This window comes from Sinohyriopsis cumingii, unplaced genomic scaffold (assembly GCF_028554795.1).
Source record: "Sinohyriopsis cumingii isolate HCF-2022 unplaced genomic scaffold, ASM2855479v2 utg000673l, whole genome shotgun sequence".
Lineage (NCBI taxonomy): Eukaryota > Metazoa > Mollusca > Bivalvia > Unionida > Unionidae > Sinohyriopsis > Sinohyriopsis cumingii.
In genome coordinates, this window is record NW_028315923.1 from 266,290 (window position 1) to 286,176 (window position 19,887).

At 33.2% G+C, this 19,887-nt stretch overlaps 1 protein-coding gene across 4 annotated transcripts in view; it reads right to left on the bottom strand.

The window, feature by feature from the left end:
- LOC149773320 (protein mono-ADP-ribosyltransferase PARP14-like) overlaps positions 1 to 19,887 on the bottom strand; it is a 151,012-nt gene that overhangs the window by 55,463 nt on the left and 75,662 nt on the right. For 3 of the 4 annotated variants that reach the window (XM_089946452.1, XM_089946451.1, XM_089946450.1), the window contains 2 exons: positions 3,655 to 3,822; positions 822 to 887 (listed from right to left, as the gene is read on the bottom strand). In XM_089946452.1, the coding sequence (XP_089802578.1) occupies positions 822 to 887; positions 3,655 to 3,822 (234 nt within the window). Of the gene's footprint in view, positions 1 to 821; positions 888 to 3,654; positions 3,823 to 5,845; positions 12,174 to 19,887 lie in introns of those variants that run through there. The other variant, XM_089946454.1, reaches the window with a different exon arrangement.

The window sequence follows — 19,887 nt, forward strand, 5'->3', positions numbered from 1 at the left end:
AACTTTTTTTGTAATGAAGTTGTTTGATTTTCTGTATAAATTACCTTCACTTTAAGATAAAATTCTCTGAATGTTCATAAAAAAACAGATTTCAATACACATATTTACCAGCAAAAATATTCTTTATTACATATCTACTTTTTGTATGTGAATGTGGATACATGTGGTTGTTTTTGTTGAATCAGAACAGAACTAGATTTTATCTTGTAGAAACATTTATTTATTTTTAATGTTTAAGAAATAACAATATCAAAACACATTTTTTTGCCCTATCAGTAAAGAACTAATGCTGTGATTCCACTGCAAACAATCATAAAACTTTTGCATATACTTGTGGGTACGTGAGAAAGCTTGTCAGTAGCTCCTTATGGCTCAGTGGTTCTTTCCATGATTTTCCTGTGTTCTTCCTCTACCAGTTATCCTGGCCGCCATATATAGCCTATCTTGTGCTGAATAATGGTTTTAAACCCCATTACAATAAGACCAACAACTCAGGTCTTATAAACACATGAAAGGCAACCATGCGAACAAACATTCACAACAAAAATTGGTGACAACTAACTTCTTCTCACTAAATAGTAAGTATTGGGGATCTAATCTTGGACCCCACAGGAACCTTGGGACTTCAGAACTTTACTCCCTTTATAAAATTTTGGTGCTAGTTATCGCTTTTCTTTTCAAGTGAAAAGTGTGTGGACTTGGGTGGGGGTGGGTATGTAGAAGATGTCTCTGACATAATGAACATCCTGTGACTTTAAGTTTTAAATACAAAAATAAAACTTTGAATAGTTTACTGCCTTGCTTCACATTTCTATAGTTACCTCTGGCTCTACATTCATCTGCAAGGGACTTGCCTCCTTTCTTCATGATTGCTATTGAAACAGCACCTATACAATAAAAAATACAAATAAAGTCCATAATCAGAAAAAAATTTAAGCACATCATTCACTTTCATATTGTGATAAATCTACGCCAAAACTGCTGTATGATTACCATGTTTGTAAGGATCACAATGTGACATCACTTCAATGAAGTGGAGAAAGAACAGAACAGTGCAGGTGGCTCCAAAGGCATTAAACTATAAATATATATATTTACTGTAGAGGATCTCAAATGGGCAATGATTTTATACTGAATCTCTGCAATGAATTAATAATACCCAGCTTTTATGAGCCTTGGCAAGCAAAAGCTGGAATTTATTCAACGAGTTTGATATATTTGATATTAACTCTTTACCCATTTGAGATTATTTTTATTACATTGTTTTTATAGTGTAATGGAAATAAATAGAAAGAAAAAATGGTTGCCAAAATATTCATAGTATTAGAAAGAAAAAAGTTCCATAAGGTAGGGGAAAGAAAATGTTCCCACCATCGTAGTCAATCAATAAAAAGAATACTGTGCAAGAATTTCATGGACTTATCTAGACTAATCAGAATCAAATAAAGTGATATGTTAACATGTGGTAATAAAAAATATATTAAACTGTACATGCTCTATGTATTTACCAATAATACCCTGTAATCAATCTCTTCAATCCAAACAATAAGCTCCTGCAATATCAATATTCATACTGAAAATATTCATACAACTCCTATTATTTTTATTTATTAAAAATTAACTACAGTCAGCAACCATGGGCTTTCAAGATTGTAAGAATTGTGGTGTTTCAGTGAGAACAACAAGTAAGACAAGAATATATTTATGCTTCATTATATTTTTCTTGTTTTAATTGCAAGTATTAATTAAGACTTTATAGACATGTTAAAACTTGTTAACGCAGGTACACAAAGATTTACAAATATGGATGGATTTTTTTTTTCTTCAGGGCAAGGTTTCTTACAAAGATGCTAATCTTTCAATACAGTGTATTTGGAAAAAAAAGAATGTCCATGATTGGCAGTCTGTATTAATCCAGTATCTAGTATTACGTACTATATACAATGTAGTGCTGTCTTGTCTCTCTGGGTCTCTTTGATTTAATCTGCACAATTATTTAAATGGATTATTTAATGTCATGATTGTATGCAAGTGCACAATAAATACCAAACTGCCTCTGTCATCAACAAACAATTCTATGTTGTGTGTGTTTGCATTGATTTTATCTGGCAAACTGTACATCTCTCTCCCTCCCTGATTTAGCTGGATTTAATCATGTGTATGTAGCTTTTTGTTTTGATTTCACTCAGCATTTACAACTTTCTTCCTAACATTCACTAACAGGCACTGTCACTTTACACTTGATTCTAAAAAAATATTGGTTTACTATAAAATAAGAACAAAATCTGAATTAGTATTAATTTTCTAATTTATTGCATGTATTAATATATGGGGAAAATGTAGTGAAATTTTAAATGTTTATATTGATTGTCACGTGATCTTATCATCGTTATCAAGAAAAGCACATTGGTGAAAACCAAGTCTAAAGTAGAGTCCAGCTCTGTTGCTAGACCTTGTATTAACTGATGATAACCCAGTATGGTTGTCAAGTACAGTTGTAGTTTATTTTTCTATGGGGGAGACTCAAAAGTTGAATAAAGTCAATACAACTGCAGTTACATGGACCTTAAACCTGAAGGTACACATCCCAAATCAATATGAGTCTTTCTTGGGTAGAGGGGAACTCACACACAAAGTTTCATAGATATTCCTTGTATAGTGCTCAAGTTATTCTCTGGAAATGAAACGCAATAGCCAAATATATTTTTTAGTAACCATGGCATTGGAGCTATAGACCTCCTGAGATCAAAAGGATTCATCTGGGGGTTAATGCCAGAAATGCACTAAATTTCTTGAAATTCAGCTAATATAAATCAGGTAATTATCCAGAAATGAAACGAACAAACAAAATTGTTTTTTAACAAATGACCTTGACACTAAAGCTACTGACTAATAGTATCAATCAACTGGATTCTGACAAAATAATATAAATTTTATAGCCAAGGTATGACAGACATGGACAAATGAATGGATGTTAAGACAGACAGACATACAAGGGTATAGTCTATACCCCTTCCACATTCATGACAGGGCATCAGTAAAGATTCATGAAAATGTGTGTGTGTAATTTGGATTGTTCATGGAGCTTTAACACTCTTTCAGTCATATTGCTACAATGTCTGCAGTGTGGCAGTTTATAGTGATGTCTAGTACTGAGGCATCATGCTGCAGACATGTAGCATGATGTTATACCCAGTCACATTATCCTGACACCAGGTTGACTAGTCCTAACACTAACCTCTTAATGCTGAGCACCTAGTGAGGCAGCTGTAAGTACCATTTTTCTAAGTCTTTAGTATGACTCAACTGGGGTTCGAACCCATGACCTCCCACATCTGAAGCATACGCTCTAACCACTAGGTCACCGGAGGGGTAAATCATGAAAATAGGCACAAGTTGGTGGTTTGTAAAAGTGATATAAGTGTGCAATAATAATAAAAAGAAAACATTTTTTAATTAAAGCTAAACTCACTCCATCCACAATGATGCTTGTGATAAGTTAGACCCTCAGTCTCTGTCTTTTAATACAACCACTCCTTCATGTCACATTTTATAAAACTGTAAGCACTATGTAAATGTATCATCATCATTATCATCATTAACTGTCTTCCAATTTGCTGTGCATACAAAGGGAAAACCGAAATTAAATATTACCCCGAGATAGGTCTAAATCTTCATTAGAGCTGTTCACAACACAGTCTGCATCCTCCTGAGTGATGTCCCCTTGATAGATCTTTACATCAATTTTCCCAAAGGTAAAGCCATCAGCAAATCTTGATGAGTCATCAGTATCCAAGGCTTCTGCTCTTGTTTGAAAACCATCTGCAATATGCGATCAGTTTTCTTGTTATTATCTTGAGATAATGCATGATTGCAAGTTCTAACATGATCAAGTTGTTTTCTATGGCCTCCTGATACAATGACAAAACAGAATAAAAACTTATATCATTAAAATCTAAAACTAACCGCAGGGTATTTTATCAAATGCAACCATGGAAATACAGAGAAAACAAGATGACTAATAACTGACATTTTGGAAATTCTAAATTATCAATAAAGATATTGACAAAAAAATGTTTTAATTCTGAGTCTGAGTATGTTTTGTGCTCTGAGGGTTCCATAACTACAAGGCCTGGTTTGAAATGTAGGATGTTTTGATGCCAATCATACTCAAACATCAGAACAGTAAGTATTTAAAAAGTATTGTCTGTATTGGTATATAATCAATGTACATAAATACTGATCCTGTGGTAACAACAATACTACACAGATTTCTTTGTAAAAACTTTGAATGCTCAGGCTCAAACATTCCATCATGCTCCAGTAAATGTTTGCATACAGAAATCTATATACGATCCCATTATTATGCCAAAGTATGATTCCTTTATCATGCCAGGAGTATGACTTCATTATTATGCCATGTTATCATTCCTTTTTTATGTCATCAGTATGATTCCTTTATTATACCATGAGTTGGATTCCTTTATTATGTCAGAAATATGATTTCCACTTTAATGCTTCAAGTTCAATTCCTTTATTATGCCATCAATATTATTTATTTATTATGCCATGAGTGTGATTCATTTATTATGCCGTGAGTTTGAATCATTTATTTCACTAGTCTAAATTCATTTATTAGGGAATGAATATGATTCCTTAAATTATGCCAGGAGTTTGAATCATTTATTATGTCACTAGTCTAATTCATGTATTAGGTAATGAATATGATTCCTTAAATTATGCCATATGATTCATTTATTATGGCATGAGTATGATTCATTTATTATGCCATGATTATGCCACGCTGTCTTATCAACTGTCAGATACTTTTCTGGTGCTTCCAAAAAAAGTAAAACCATGTAGCCATATTTCATAGCAAATCCATATCATTAACAAAAGCTGTGATGTTTTAATGTCAAGTTGCTCTCGCATTCTGAAAAATGCTTCTTGATAAAACAATCATCTGGAGATTTTCTATTATTTAGGAAATGTTGCCATATCTGACGCCTATTCAATACTATTGGTATCCATGTTGCTGCTACATATTCAATATTATTGGTATCCATGTTGCTGCTACCTATTCAATACTATTGGTATCCATGTTACTGCTACCTATTCAATACTATTGGTATCCATGTTACTGCTACCTATTCAATATTATTAGTATCCATGTTACTGCTACCTATTCAATATTATTAGTATCCATGCTGCTACCTATTCAATATTATTGGTACTCATGTTGCTGCTACCTATTCAATACTATTGGTATCCATGTTACTGCTACCTATTCAATACTATTGGTATCCATGTTACTGCTACCTATTCAATATTATTAGTATCCATGTTGCTGCTACCTATTCAATATTATTAGTATCCATGCTGCTACCTATTCAATATTATTGGTACTCATGTTGCTGCTACCTATTCAATACTATTGGTACTCATGTTGCTGCTAATGATGCTATGAAATTTAAAAAAGATCACCTGAGTGCCACTAGAAAAGAGTTTGTTTTTCAAAAATCGCCCATGGAACCACATCCAACAGAAAATCAGCATCTATTGTAAAAATGTGAAAGACCTTTATCCCAGGATGCTTTGTCACTTTTAAGTTGAATTCTGTCAAAATGTTTTTGTCCAATTAGTCAGTTCAGAGAATCTGTAACTTACAAGCAATTATTTCACCAAAAGGAATTTATTTGAACTAAATTTTTGCAAATAATTAGTATTGTAATAAGCAAGTCAGATAAATTAAGATGCATTTCAACACTTTTGTTTTGAAATTCCTTTGCATTTCTCTTTTATCAGAAAGCTCCTTTGCAGAAAAATAACAACAAAACTCTATTGCTATCTGCCAATTTTTAAGCACTTTATTAAAACAATTCCTGAAAGCAACATCAAAATGCTACAAATATAATCTGTATTACAGTAAATATGTACGTCATGAAGCATCACATCTAAAAAGCAATTTTTTTCCACACTATTTGTAAACAAAATAAAAAATAATATATCAAAAACAATAAGGGCATTTTATATTTCTCTCAAAACTAAAACATCCTGTACACACTATGCATGTGGGGTCAGTGTTCCATGGTGAATACTCAAGCCCACGGTCCCATATCTTGCAATATTATACTATGAAAAAGAAATATTTATAGAAAATATGGAACTCAAAAGGGTAGGAAATACCCTATCAGCAGGTACAGTGAAGGGGGGTACAGTTCACCAAAGCACTACCTTATATAGCAAGGTGTAAAATAAACCCTGATTTAACAAATAATGGACACATATAGGTGCCATTCTTGTCCCAGAAACAAGACCATTTTTCCCTCTTGGAGACCCTCTGATTGACTTTGGACCTTTTAACTCCTGAATGAATGTCTTCCTTGCCTCTAATGCAGGCCATATACACAGCTTATTCTGGGCATGAGGAACAGAATTTAAGGACGTGACATTTTTTCCTTCTCTTTCAGTCTTGACCTGGATCATTGACAATTTGACCCCCAAATCAATAGGTGTCTTCTCTTCCTAATTTCAAATGCAGGTCATCAACAAGTATGATCAATCCTGACAATAAAGAACTCAAGATATCATGCAGAAACCAATTTTCTTAGAGTAATTGTGATCTTAACCTATGACCACTTGACCCCAAATTCATTAGGTGCATGCACTTGAAATTCCTTGAAATATCTTAAATGCAAGTCATTTACAATGTTTGATCAAGGTACCCAAGTCAATTTAATATGTGAAAGGAAATATTTTTCTTTCATTCTGTAACCCAGACCTTTGTCCTTTTGAGTCCAAATTCAACAGATTTCTTCCTTGCCCATAACTATAGCTATTTTCAAAGACTGTCAATAGTAGATAGTGAAGACCTCAAGTTATTATAGAAAATCAAACCATAGTGTAATCAATTATTACATAACTGACATTTAATTTCACTAGTCTCCAGCAGCCATGATAAACATTATAACGCAGAAAATAAATTAAACTAAATGATCTTTGTCTCTTTTCCAACCAATTATTTTCTTGCAATTTTCCATCTTTATAGTTTAACCATAATCGTTTGAAATTAGAAATTTGAACTTTTAATTAGCACTAATGGTACTGTGCTAACTTATTATGAAACCATCTTCCTACCTACTGTAACAGGGTATAAAATCATAAAGAATAAAAATAAAACATTATTTTCTAATATATCAAAATAGCTGCAAGATGCTGATAATAACTGTAACGTTATTTTATTACTAGTCTTTTAAAATCACAGTTCTAAAAAATCTGCTTTTAAAGCTATTATTATTGTCCACCCCTTGTCAGGGACTCCAATTACCCAGGTGTGATAGCCAGCTGTACATAATTCATACATCAATTACTGATTAACCACAGGTGAAACCTTGCATGAAATCAAACAGTCACCTAATTCCTATAGCCATTCACATGCATGATAAACAGTCAAAATCCAGATGGTAATATATTACAATAAACAATGTATTTGTCATTAATATGGAATGTTTGCCATAGAAGAAACATACTTATTCCTACTTTCAACTGCATTTGGACATAAAGGACCTTCAAAGCAGGGTAGGATGTGTACGGGTCAAGCATGAATAAATCAACATGATCAGAAATAATAATACTTACTCATGTTAATATATCATAAAATGTAGGTCACAATGACCTTTGGTTTGAAAGGCATTATTACGATATTGTACATGTAGCTGCAGCCAATGAACAGGTTACATGACAGGGATATAAACATCACCCAAGAAATTAACGATTAACGCAAAATTTCAACAACAAAAAGCAGAGAATAAAATATGGGTCACAGAGACTTCTTTTGCCAAAAAGGATATAAAACTTCTTAGAAGGCATCCAATCATCAGATTACATGATTATAGGGAAGATATTATGCACACAACATGCAAATATAAAAACTCATTTAGTCATGAGCAAAATGCAAACACTTAACCAAAACCTGTACAAGATCAAATATAGGTCACGATGTATAATCGTGGTAGCAACACATTTGCTTATCATCATCAATTTCACGATGACAGCACAAACAATCTTAAAAAATGACATCAAACACAAAACTGAACCTATGTCAGTGAAGCATAAAATATGATTGATGTTTACACACTAAATGAAGAGACTTGTGCTCATAAAGACTCAAACCAAATTTCAGAATTTTTTAAAGAATAGTTTGCACAGAGCATGCCAAAAATCTATGTGGTCCCTTGGCCTAAGCCAATAAAATGTGAAACACAGGTGAAGGTGATCTTTTTGGCATGGGTGTGGTACTAAGAGATATCTCTAAAATCACCTAGTGAAAGGAACCCAGCAATAACAGTAAAAGTATCAGATCGAACCAAAGTCAGTTAAATTTAAAATGTGGGTCAATGACTATTCTTGAGATAAGGGTGTAGCACATAAGAAAAGCCATCTTGTCATGTTTCATTAATCCCAGTATAGCAGTATTATACAGTATATACAACACCAATGTGGTAATGAGCTAAATGTTAAATGTAGGCTTTTTTCAACTGCAAAGCCGTGATACTAATAGATGCATACAATCACCTTGCTTGATGTTGCTGGTATAAACTGCTCTAGGATGAAACCAAGGCAGTGATGCATGAAATATAGGTCAAAGTTACCTACATCTGTGATGAGGGTACAGTTTTCATACTTCCCTCCCCAAATGTGTCCAAAATGAAAAAACAGTACCTTTTTACACCATTTTAGTATTAATAAGAACCCAGGCTTCATTTTTTTTTAAGATTGGGGGTGGTCTGCAAAATAATTTCAGAATTTCAGTCCAACCATGAGAGGTGGGGATTAGGGGCAGAGGGGTCACGGAAGGGGTAAAGATAACAAAATAAGGTAGTAATACTGTATTTCTCCACGTTTCTACATTTAATGTGTTCCAAAGACTTACAATAAAAAACAGCACAATGTAAGTTCTGGATTCCACTTTGGAAAGGTCTGGGGCAATATCACATTTTAAATGGAAATACATTAGAAAAATGTATTTGCAATGAAATACACAAGGTGTTCTAAGGCAAAAGCTACTTAAATACATTTATGCAGAATATAATAATCACAAAATATTTTAGATAAGGTGGTTATATACAACTAATGCTGTTATCATTGATTTATAACAAAGAAAATTAATCACAGGTATGCAAAGAATCCAGCCCTGCAACAAAACATGTAATAACACCAAAATTTATTTCTATTCTCTTTTAGAGCACAATTCTAGACTGTACATTTTATGAAAACACAACAGCTGTTTTTCATCAATACTCCACAACATTCAAGGATTAGGCATGATTTGTTACGGTGCAAGTCCAAATGTTTTACAGGAACATGAGAGGTTGATTGTAAACCTTGGACCAATAAACCTTAGATCCTGCATGCTGTTTTATGGCATATCATATACAATCATCATTATGTAATACAACAGATCATCAAAATAGCAATAAAAAATCAATTACATTTCATATTGCCTACAAATACAACGGATCATCAAAACAGCAATAAAAAATCAATTACATTTCTGGTCTGGGGCAATATCACATTTTAAATGGAAATACATCAGAAAAATGGAAATACATTAGAAATGCCTACAAATACAACAGATCATCAAAATAGCAATAAAAAATCAATTACATTTCAAATTGCCTACAGATAAGCACCTTCAATGGTTTTGTTAAATTCCATATGGACAGATGGACACACTATGAATGTCAAACCAGCTGTAACTGCTTTTATTATGTACAAGTTGAAATTATCTCTGTACATTTATATACATGTACATGATAAACTTATTATTAATAATCCTCTAAAACTGAGAAAGAAAAGGCAAATTTTTTGAATTTCATAAATTCAGAATGTAGTTTACAAGAAATTAAACAAAGTCTGCTTCAAAATTTCAGGCTGAGAGACTGTATATCATATCTATATTAAGCATTACACCTCTACAGGCTGAAATTTTCTTCAGAAATTAAGATAAGGCTCTTTTGGGTTTTTTTTAAATTGTTGAGTGATCACACCATCTCTAATATTCTTCAGTGATAACAAGATATCCCAGATGGTAACCATGGAAGAACGAATGTATGGCCAGCATAATTTTCATTAATGACCAACTTTATCTCACACAAAGACTTTTGGTGAAAACACCATGTTGATATAATCATTCACTCAGTTGGATTAGTGATAAGATTTTCAAGTGGCTGCCATAGCAGCCAATTGGAAGCTAACATGGAGGAAATTAATGACTGTCAGACTGGTACCAGTTTCATTCAGGTTCAACTAGATAATACTGGAAATGTTTAAGTGAAAACCCACATTTGTATGATGATTCATTCAAAAGTGCTAGCAATAACAAGATTTTCAAGATGGTCATTTAAGTGGCTTTAATGGAACTAACATGGGCACAATTTTCATTTTGGACCAACTAAATATGATAAGTCTTCAGGTGAAAAACCCATGTCAAAAGGACCATCTAAACAGAAGTAGTCACAACAAGAATTTCAAGTGACCATCATGGTGGCCATATCGGAGGTCAAACTGGCAAATTTTCTTTTAGAACCAAGCAGTCATCCTAACAAATCTTCTGGTGAAACTTCATGTCAATATGACTCTCCCAAGTTGGGAGTAACAATAACATGATTTTGAAGATGAATGTTTGGTGTCCATATTGGAAATGATATCTGTGCCATTTTCATTTAGAACCAACATAATTAAAAGTAATTTATTGAAAAAGACAGTTTGATTTGACCATCTAGGTAAAGTACTATAAGCTTTTCAAGAGGACTAACCGGACATTCTAATTCCAATGACTTTTAATTCTAGGAGGAGTAGCAATAAGAGTTTTAATGATGACTGCTGCCATATTTTATCTCAGATTTGCTTAATTTTCAATTAGGACCAATTAAACATTACAATGCATCTATTAGTGACAATCCCATATTACTAAGACCATCTTTTCAGGTGGAGTAGTGTTAATAAGATTTTCAATATTTTTTATACCGGATGTCCAAGTAGCACCAATTTCATTTACAACAAACAAGCTCTTAGGATAAGTGTGTGTGTGTGTGTGTGTGTGTGTGTGTGCAAAGTGTCATGACGATCATCCCAGTAGTTTTAGGAGGAGCAGTAATAATAAACTTGTGCCAAAGGCCAGATGGATGAGGCAGGATGATCAACAGGCCATCCGATAAGCTCTTCTGGTTTATGACTAGCAGAGCTAACCATATTTATCTTTCTCATTCCTTGGCCAATTTGATCCAAAATACATCACTGTAATTTCTGCTGAAAAGGATATCCTTGACCACACCTCTTGCACAACTCTCTGCCTGTATTGAAACAGTCTTCCTTTGTGTGACAAGGTAGTCCACAATTTTCACATGATCCTCTGGCCTTGCCCTCATAGATTGGAAAATCACACTGACAGCATTGGAATACAACATATTTTTTATATTCTAACATTTTTACCCAGGCAAGAGCAGTGGGAAATGCCTTTAATGAATTTGTTTTTAGACACTGAAACAAATGTGGCCTAAGATTGTCTTCATCATAAATTTCCACTGAAGGGTCCTTGCCAAGGACAACTGACACAGCTGCAGCAACTGCAAATGGTCCACATTCTGACTCGCTCTTCTGCATTTGAAATTTTGGCATTTCAATTGTAACTGGTTGTGATGGATTGAACTCTAACATGCTGAAAATGGACAATAATGTAGATTTATGGACAAACCTGTGCCTGCAGTCATATACTTTGACAGTAGCAGGTGTTGTGCAATTTATATTAGTAACTGTTATCCAATGGCTACCTCTAGCATGGTATATCTGTAAAAAAGGCCCATTATTCTTTTTAACTGAGCCAACAGCCATTACGGAGGCATCTTCAAGACCTTGAATATCTGGATACGCATGTTTAATCAATTTCATAGTCATGTCAATGTGCTCATCAGGAAGCCAGAAGTTTTCATCAAGGATGTTTTCCAAGTTGGCTTCATTCTTAAAGCTTTTGGGCTGGCTAAGTCGTCTCTTATATTTGGCCTTGGAGGCAAGAATTGGTTCTGTGAGTGTTCTTACTATGGATTTTGGTGGTGATTTATCCATTGATGGATTTAGTCTTAGCTCAGAATTATCATCATGCCATGATTCCTCATCTAAAACAGATTTAAAAAATATCTTTTAATCCAACATCTACCCAGTGGAATTTTTAAAAGGAAAGGAAAACAATTAAAATTGGTTTTGTCTTGGTTTCCATTATCAAATTCACACAGGCATACTTGAATGTTTTTATAAATTTTCAAGAATTGCAATAATTTGAAACAGCCAATGTAAAACATGAAGCTGCAATGAAGAAACTCATAGGATGATGTGGAATATTGGCATGAGGATGTCTCAGAATTATTTTCCATCAGCAAAATGCATTTTCTAATCTATATCAATAACAATTATTAATGTATAATTTTAACATCTGCATTTTGTTTGCATTTCATTTACACTTCAAACATTCCAAATTAATTCTGTTGACATCACGTCTGAATTACATCCATGCTTCCATTTCAGTTATCATCTCCTTGTTTTACAGAAATGCATTCATTCTGCTTTTGTGGGTTTTTTTTTGTTCATCATTTCCTTTTCTGTTCTGTTTGTTTGAAATGAAATGAAAATGCATTTATTTGAGTGAGGGTTCAAAGGAGAGAATTACTGCTTCTGTATCCTGCGGTATTAAAAGTGTTTTAATAAAACAGCTGATACATAAAAAGTAAAACATAGCATGAAATGTACAACAAATGAATCAATCCCACAATTGCAATAAATGCAAAATTATCATTACAGAGTTATATGTCAGCTAAGTACAGTAATTTTACTTCCTACTTTATTTACATAAAAACAGTCAGGACACATCCATTAGTAAAGACATCATCACATCAATGGCTGCTGATTATGTATCATCAAGAACAATGTTGTTCGCATTTGAAACCAAATGGATCTTTTCAGGGTAAAGCCTAACTGCTGTTCTTTTGCATTTATTGCAGTTCCTGAAAAATCTTATTTTCCGTGACAAATACAAGGTAAAAGCTACTGTGTCATCTGCATCAAATATCTGCAATGTCCCAGATTACTATTTCTCAAAACAAGATTCCCTCAAAGGGACTGATGCATGACTGGGCAAACATAATTTACAGGAATTCAAGATAAGACCATTTCTTTGTTTTAACTGTTGAGTGTTCAAACCATCTCTGATATTATTCAGGGATAACATTATTTTCAAATTACTGCAATGGATGTCAGTTAATCAGCATTTTAATTTAGGACTAAATAAACAAAGTATACATGATTATGAGTCTATAGGTAATGATCCATTGTTGATATTACCTTCCATTCAGGAGGTGTAGGGATAATAAGATTTTCACATTATGGTGGCCATACTGGATGTGAGATCAGCACCATTTTCATTTAGGATCAACTAGACATCATAAGAAATCTTTTAGAGAAAACCTCACGTCATAATGATCGTCCATTCACATGGAATAGCGACCAAATCTTTTTAAGACAGTCACTGTAGCAGCCATATTGATGTACAACTGGCATCATTTTCATTTTGTACCAACCAGGCATCATAAAACGACTACTGGTGAAAACCTCATGTTGATATAGTCATCCATTTGGAGATTAAATGCAACAATGCTTCAAGATATAACATTCCATTCAGGATTAGTGATAACAAGATTTTCAAGATGGCTGCTATGGCAAATTGGGCATCAGATTGGCACCATTTTCATGAACAACTGGTCATCTGATGAAACCTCAACATCAATATGCCTTTCTGTTCAAGTAGAGTTGTGATAACAATATCTTAACAACAGCTAGCATGATGTCCATATTACATGTCAGAGCAGCACCATTTTTATTCAGGACTTCATCTCAAATCTTTTTGTGAGAATCCCAATCTGATATGACCATCCAATCAGAAGCAGTAGCGATAACAACATTTTCAAGATGGCTGTCATGGTAGCCATTTTGTGTGTATAATCAGCACCATTTTCATTTAAAACCAACTGGACATCATAAAAAGTCTTTTGGTGAAAACTCCATGTGGACAAGACCATCCATTATGATGGGGCAATACCAAGATTTTCAAGAAGGCCAGTATGTCGATCATACTAGATGTCCAAGAAGTATCATTTTTATTCAGGAGCAACTAGACCATGGGATGAATACATGTACAGTTTCAAGGAAATCCTCCAAGTGCTTTAGAAGGAGTTGTGTTAACAATCTTGTGCCAACAGATGGACAGGAATTGGTTAATTTACAACAGATCTATGACCAGTAGAGCTAAACAGTGAACAAAATAAAAAGGGCAAGCAGTGGAACGTTTATGTACGTGGGTTCAAAAGGATGCAATGCACAAAGTTATGGAATTATACAGCCTGTATCAATGACAACAATCACTCCAGATTTTTTTGTCTTAATAAAAAGATCTGCCCACCAAGGTATAATGGCCAGGTTAGTAACGAAACTCCCATTTCATTTTAAACACTAACAAGATGACTGTTAGATGCCCCTTGGTGACAGTGGCAACCTGTTAGAAAATGAAAAGTATGGACTTCATTGTTGCAAAAATTGCAAGAAATTCTGACAAAAAGTCATCTAGATTATCCAGCACCATCCATAGGCATTACTGAAACATGACTACTGCATATCAATATTTTAGGCATTATTGATAGATATACAGCTATTGTACATCAATATTTTAGGCATTATTGATAGATATACAGCTACTGTACATCAATATTTTAGGCATTATTGATAGATATACAGCTACTGTACATCAATATTTTAGGCATTATTGATAGATATACAGCTACTGTACATCAATATTTTAGGCATTATTGATAGATATACAGCTATTGTACATCAATATTTTAGGCATTATTGATAGATATACAGCTACTGTACATCAATATTTTAGGCATTATTGAAAGATATACAGCTATTGTACATCAATATTTTAGGCATTATTGATAGATATACAGCTATTGTACATCAATATCTTAGGCATTATTGATACAAGAAATTCTTAATAATACTATAATTGTAGATATGAATCCATGATGTACTCTTTGCTAACCAGTCTGATGTACTCTTTGCTAACCAGTCTGATGTACTCTTTGCTAACCAGTCTGATACGATGATTATGTTGCTTACTGCATAAATCACAATATTCTCAAGCCATAAAAGGTTTTACAAAGGACAAGGCTGGAAAAGGGCCAATTTTTGGCCCCCAGAATTTCTTCTCAGCAAATATTTAAAATGTTTGCAAAGACAACTGATTAGCAGACCCAGGAAACTGTAAATAAGTGCTGCCTAACACTGCATTCTGCCCAGTGTATTAAGTCCCCATGATTCAAAACACTGCATTCTGACCAGTGTAATAAGTCAGCCATAATGTACAACATTGCATTCTGCCCAGTGTATTAACTCAGCCAAGATCATGTTTCCAATGTTCCAGAAAAGCTAAATTATTAAAAAATTGGTGCTTTTTTTGAACATGTGCTGTCAAAAAGTGATTTATTTATCAGAATTCTGAAAGTCTAAGCTATAAATGTTTGGATTTGGGATAAATTCCATATTTTAAACCATACAATTGTCACAAACTGGCTGGTCCAACAGACCACAGACCTTGGACAACAGCTATTTTCTGCCCCTCATGCTTATCAGCATCAGGGTTCATTCATTTCCACTTGATGAATTTAATGTACTACTTCAGAGTATCCTTTTTCAATACAGAAAACTAAAGACAACAGCTTGGTCTACAGCAGTCTATAACACAACAACTAAAACTGAGTGAAACATTTCCTGAAGACATATTTATTGAAGATAGAGATTATACTGTACACTTCAATCCACTTTTATTGCAATGACATGTACAAAAATATTTGGGGCCCAGAGTGGCCGAGTGGTCTAAAGCACTCTCCATTACGGATCATTGCCATCTCACCTCTGTCTGCGTGGGTTCGAGTCTCGGATTCAGCCAATGTGGGTATGTGAGAAAGCTTGCTGGTAGCTTCTCGTGGGTCGGTGGTTCCTTCCAGGGTTTTCCCGGGTTCTTCCTCCACCATTAATACTGACCGCCATGTAAAGCATATCGTGTGCTGAAAAAATGGCATCAAACCCTACAACAACAACAACAAAAATATTTGTTTTATTAAGAAAAGGAGAATTTATCATTTTGGTAAGCAATGCATGCACTGTTACCCTAAGAAACCTCTTAGGGTCACATGTCTTTATATACAGTATTTTGCCTACAGCACAGTAAAGCAGTGTGATGGTGTAATGGTAAAAAGGTTGTGTACTTCACCACAAGTAAACAACAAGGCAGCAGCTCTGGGCTAATTTTTCTGGTAAATTTCCTTTTGTAATGCCAGTTAAAGGTTTCCTTTTATTTCCTTTCTGTGATTGATGCTTATTCCTTTCAAACTATTTCTTTAGTTTTATGATTTTTTATACTGCATGCACATCTCAGCTGATCAGAATGCAATTTGGTTCATTCAGGAGTTAAGACGATGTTCATATTAAAAAGGTTGAAATGGATTATGCTTTTCAGTTCAACACAGTGATTTTATTATTATCTGAGAACTGACAGATATATAACAAAAATATCATAGTAATTCAATCTTGACAGTTAGATAACAACAAAAATATCATAGTAATTCAATCTTGACAGTTAGATAACAACAAAAATATCATAGTAATTCAATCTTGACAGTTAGATAACAACAAAAATATCATAGTAATTCAATCTTGACAGTTAGATAACAACAAAAATATCATAATAATTCAATCTTGACAGATAACAATTTGCTGTCAGCATTAAAAAAATCTGGATTATGCCTTGACATTTAAGTCTTGTGATAATTCAGATTTTCTGATGCTAACAACTTGACATTATCTATCAATCAGGATCGTAGTACTAAGATAATAACAGGTATGTATTAATCCTTCCCACTGTTCTCATTTCCTTTACCTAAATCTCGAGACCCAATTGATGCAAAATAAGAATCCACTGCCTGCCCACTAGATGTTTTGTCAGTGAATATATCAAAATTTACATCCTTGGTCTGTTCAGTGACAAAACCATGCTATACATTGTGCACAAGTATTTCATGTCATATGACTGGCATGTGCAACCTATGACCTGCAGCCACATCTGGCGGCAACCTGGTTTTATATCATCTGCTTATATTTATATATTTATGTCATATGGTATGAATTTCAAAAATGCTAACTGGCCCACAGCTGGAGGAAGCTGTATGTGCCTGCCATATGGTTTACAGCTCTTTGGCCCACAGCCTGGAGGAAGTTGCACATTCCTGCCTTATGGTTTACAGCTTTCTGGCCTACAGCCTGGAGGAAACTGTACATGTCTGCCATATGGTTTACAGCTCTTCTACTCTCTATCTTTATACTGGTATAAAATAATCCAATTTTGGGATCAATCATCAAACTAAGGGATAATTTTATTGAATTGTTCATGAAATAAAAAAGGTTTATGCTTGCCAGATACATATGAAACATCTTTGATTACTGATATTTTGTATGATGCTACACACTGATATTTTGTATGATGCTACGCACTGATATTTTGTATGATGCTACATATGGCTATCACTAATGTAAAAAATGCTTGCATGACAGCTTTGTGATGAAAATGGCCAAGACATACATAAAATGTCCTTTCTGGGGCAATTCTGGGAAAATTCTGATAATAATAATAATAATAATAATAATGAGGACTTTGTATAGCGCCTAATCTTTAGAAGCTCTAAGCGCTTTACAACATTAGACACCTATGACATAAAAAACATATATAATGATATTATTACAGAAAACAAACACCACGAAATTAGAAAACATAAAAACATGCTGTAAATATTTAGGTCTTTAAGTTCATTCTTGCAGTTGAAATAAGTAAATTTTAAGAGCACTCTTGAATGGGATCACTGTGTTTTTGTGTCTTTGTATCAGTTAGTGCTAATTATAAACAAAAGCAAAATATTTTAAGCAAAAACAAAAATAGGTGACAAGGGAAATCAATCATACCTAATGTAAATTATGCACATTACATTAGCTAAAACAAAGTTTAATTGACATGATTAATAGCTAGTATGCATACTGTGTGCAAATATACAGTTTAAGATGCATCTTTTTGGCATTAAACATAATTTAAGAGGGATCTTTTCAGCAATAGACATTATCTACAAAGTATCTTTTTGGCAATAAACATAATTTAAGATGCATATTTTCAGCAATAAATACAACTTAAGATGTTTCTTTTCAGAAATAAACATAATTTAAGACATATCTTTTCAGAAATAAACAATTTAAGATACATCTTTTCGACAATAAACACAACTTAAGAGGGATCTTTTCAGCAATAGACATTATCTACAAAGTATCTTTTTGGCAATAAATATAATTTAAGATGTATCTTTTTGGCAATAATCATAATTTAAGATGTATCTTTTTGGCAATAATCATAATTTAAGACGTATCTTTTTGGCAATAATCATAATTTAAGACGTATTTTTTGACATTAAACATAACTTAAGATGGATCTTTTCAACAATAAACTTAATTTAAGATGTATCTTTTTGGCAATAAACATAGTTTAGATGCATCCTTTCAGCAATGAACACAACTTAAGATGTTTCTTTCTGGCAATAAACATAATTTAAGACGTATCTTTTCTGCAATAAACATAATGTAAAGTGCATCTTTTCAACAATAAACAAAACTTAAAATAGATCTTTTCAGCAATAAACATAATTTATAAGACGTTTCTTTTTGGCAATAAACACAATTTAAGATGTATCTTTTTGGCAATCAACACAATTTAAGACATCTTTTCATCAATTAAGACATTGTTTTGGCAACAAACACAATTTAAGACATCTTTTCATCAATTAAGACATTGTTTTGGCAACAAACACAATTTAAGACGTGTCTTATAGCAATAAACACAATTTAAGATGTATATCTTTGGCATTAAACACAGTTTGTGATTTATTTTTTTGCAATATACTCATTGAGGGATTGCTAGCCATAGCGCCAACAATCCACAAAAATAAGAGTCAAGACAGCTCAGAAAATCACTGGCTTTGCACTGATTGTTTTCCTTTATAATAAAAACTAATACACAAAAAAGGAGCCACAACAGCTGCAAAAACCATTGGTTTTGTACTGATTTCTTTCCTTTATTAAACAAATTATATATAAACATAAGAGTCATAAAAGCTGAGAAAACTGTTTGCTTTATACTGATTTTTTTCCTTAATAAAAAAATAATATACAAAAAAGTAGCCATAACAGTGGTGAAAACTTGGATTTGTACTGGCTACTTTCCTTTATTAAAAGTGTCACCTTGATAAAAATTAAATGTGAATTTAAGGCAAAGTGAGACCTCATTTAGAAATACAACTTTTATTTGGATCTGATGAGGGGCCAGTATTATCCCATATCCTACTCTGTCTGTCCTTTATTAAAGGTCATATTATCACAGATTTTATACAATTAAATCCAGTCTGGCATATTAATTATTCTATACATTGACATGAATAATTCTTGTGCAAAATTTGTCTTCATATATGCAAACATATATTGAGTAATTTCTGCTGACAAAAATTTAGTGATTTTATTCTGGTGTACTTATATTTCAACAGTTGTGGTAATTGTAAGGTTACAATATTTAAAGTGATAAAGTTTGACATTACTAAATCTATGAATTATTTTCACTGCTAAAAGATCCCATTGTACAATTTTTTATATGCAGCAATGTGAATCTAACCAAGATCTATTCTAGAACTGAAA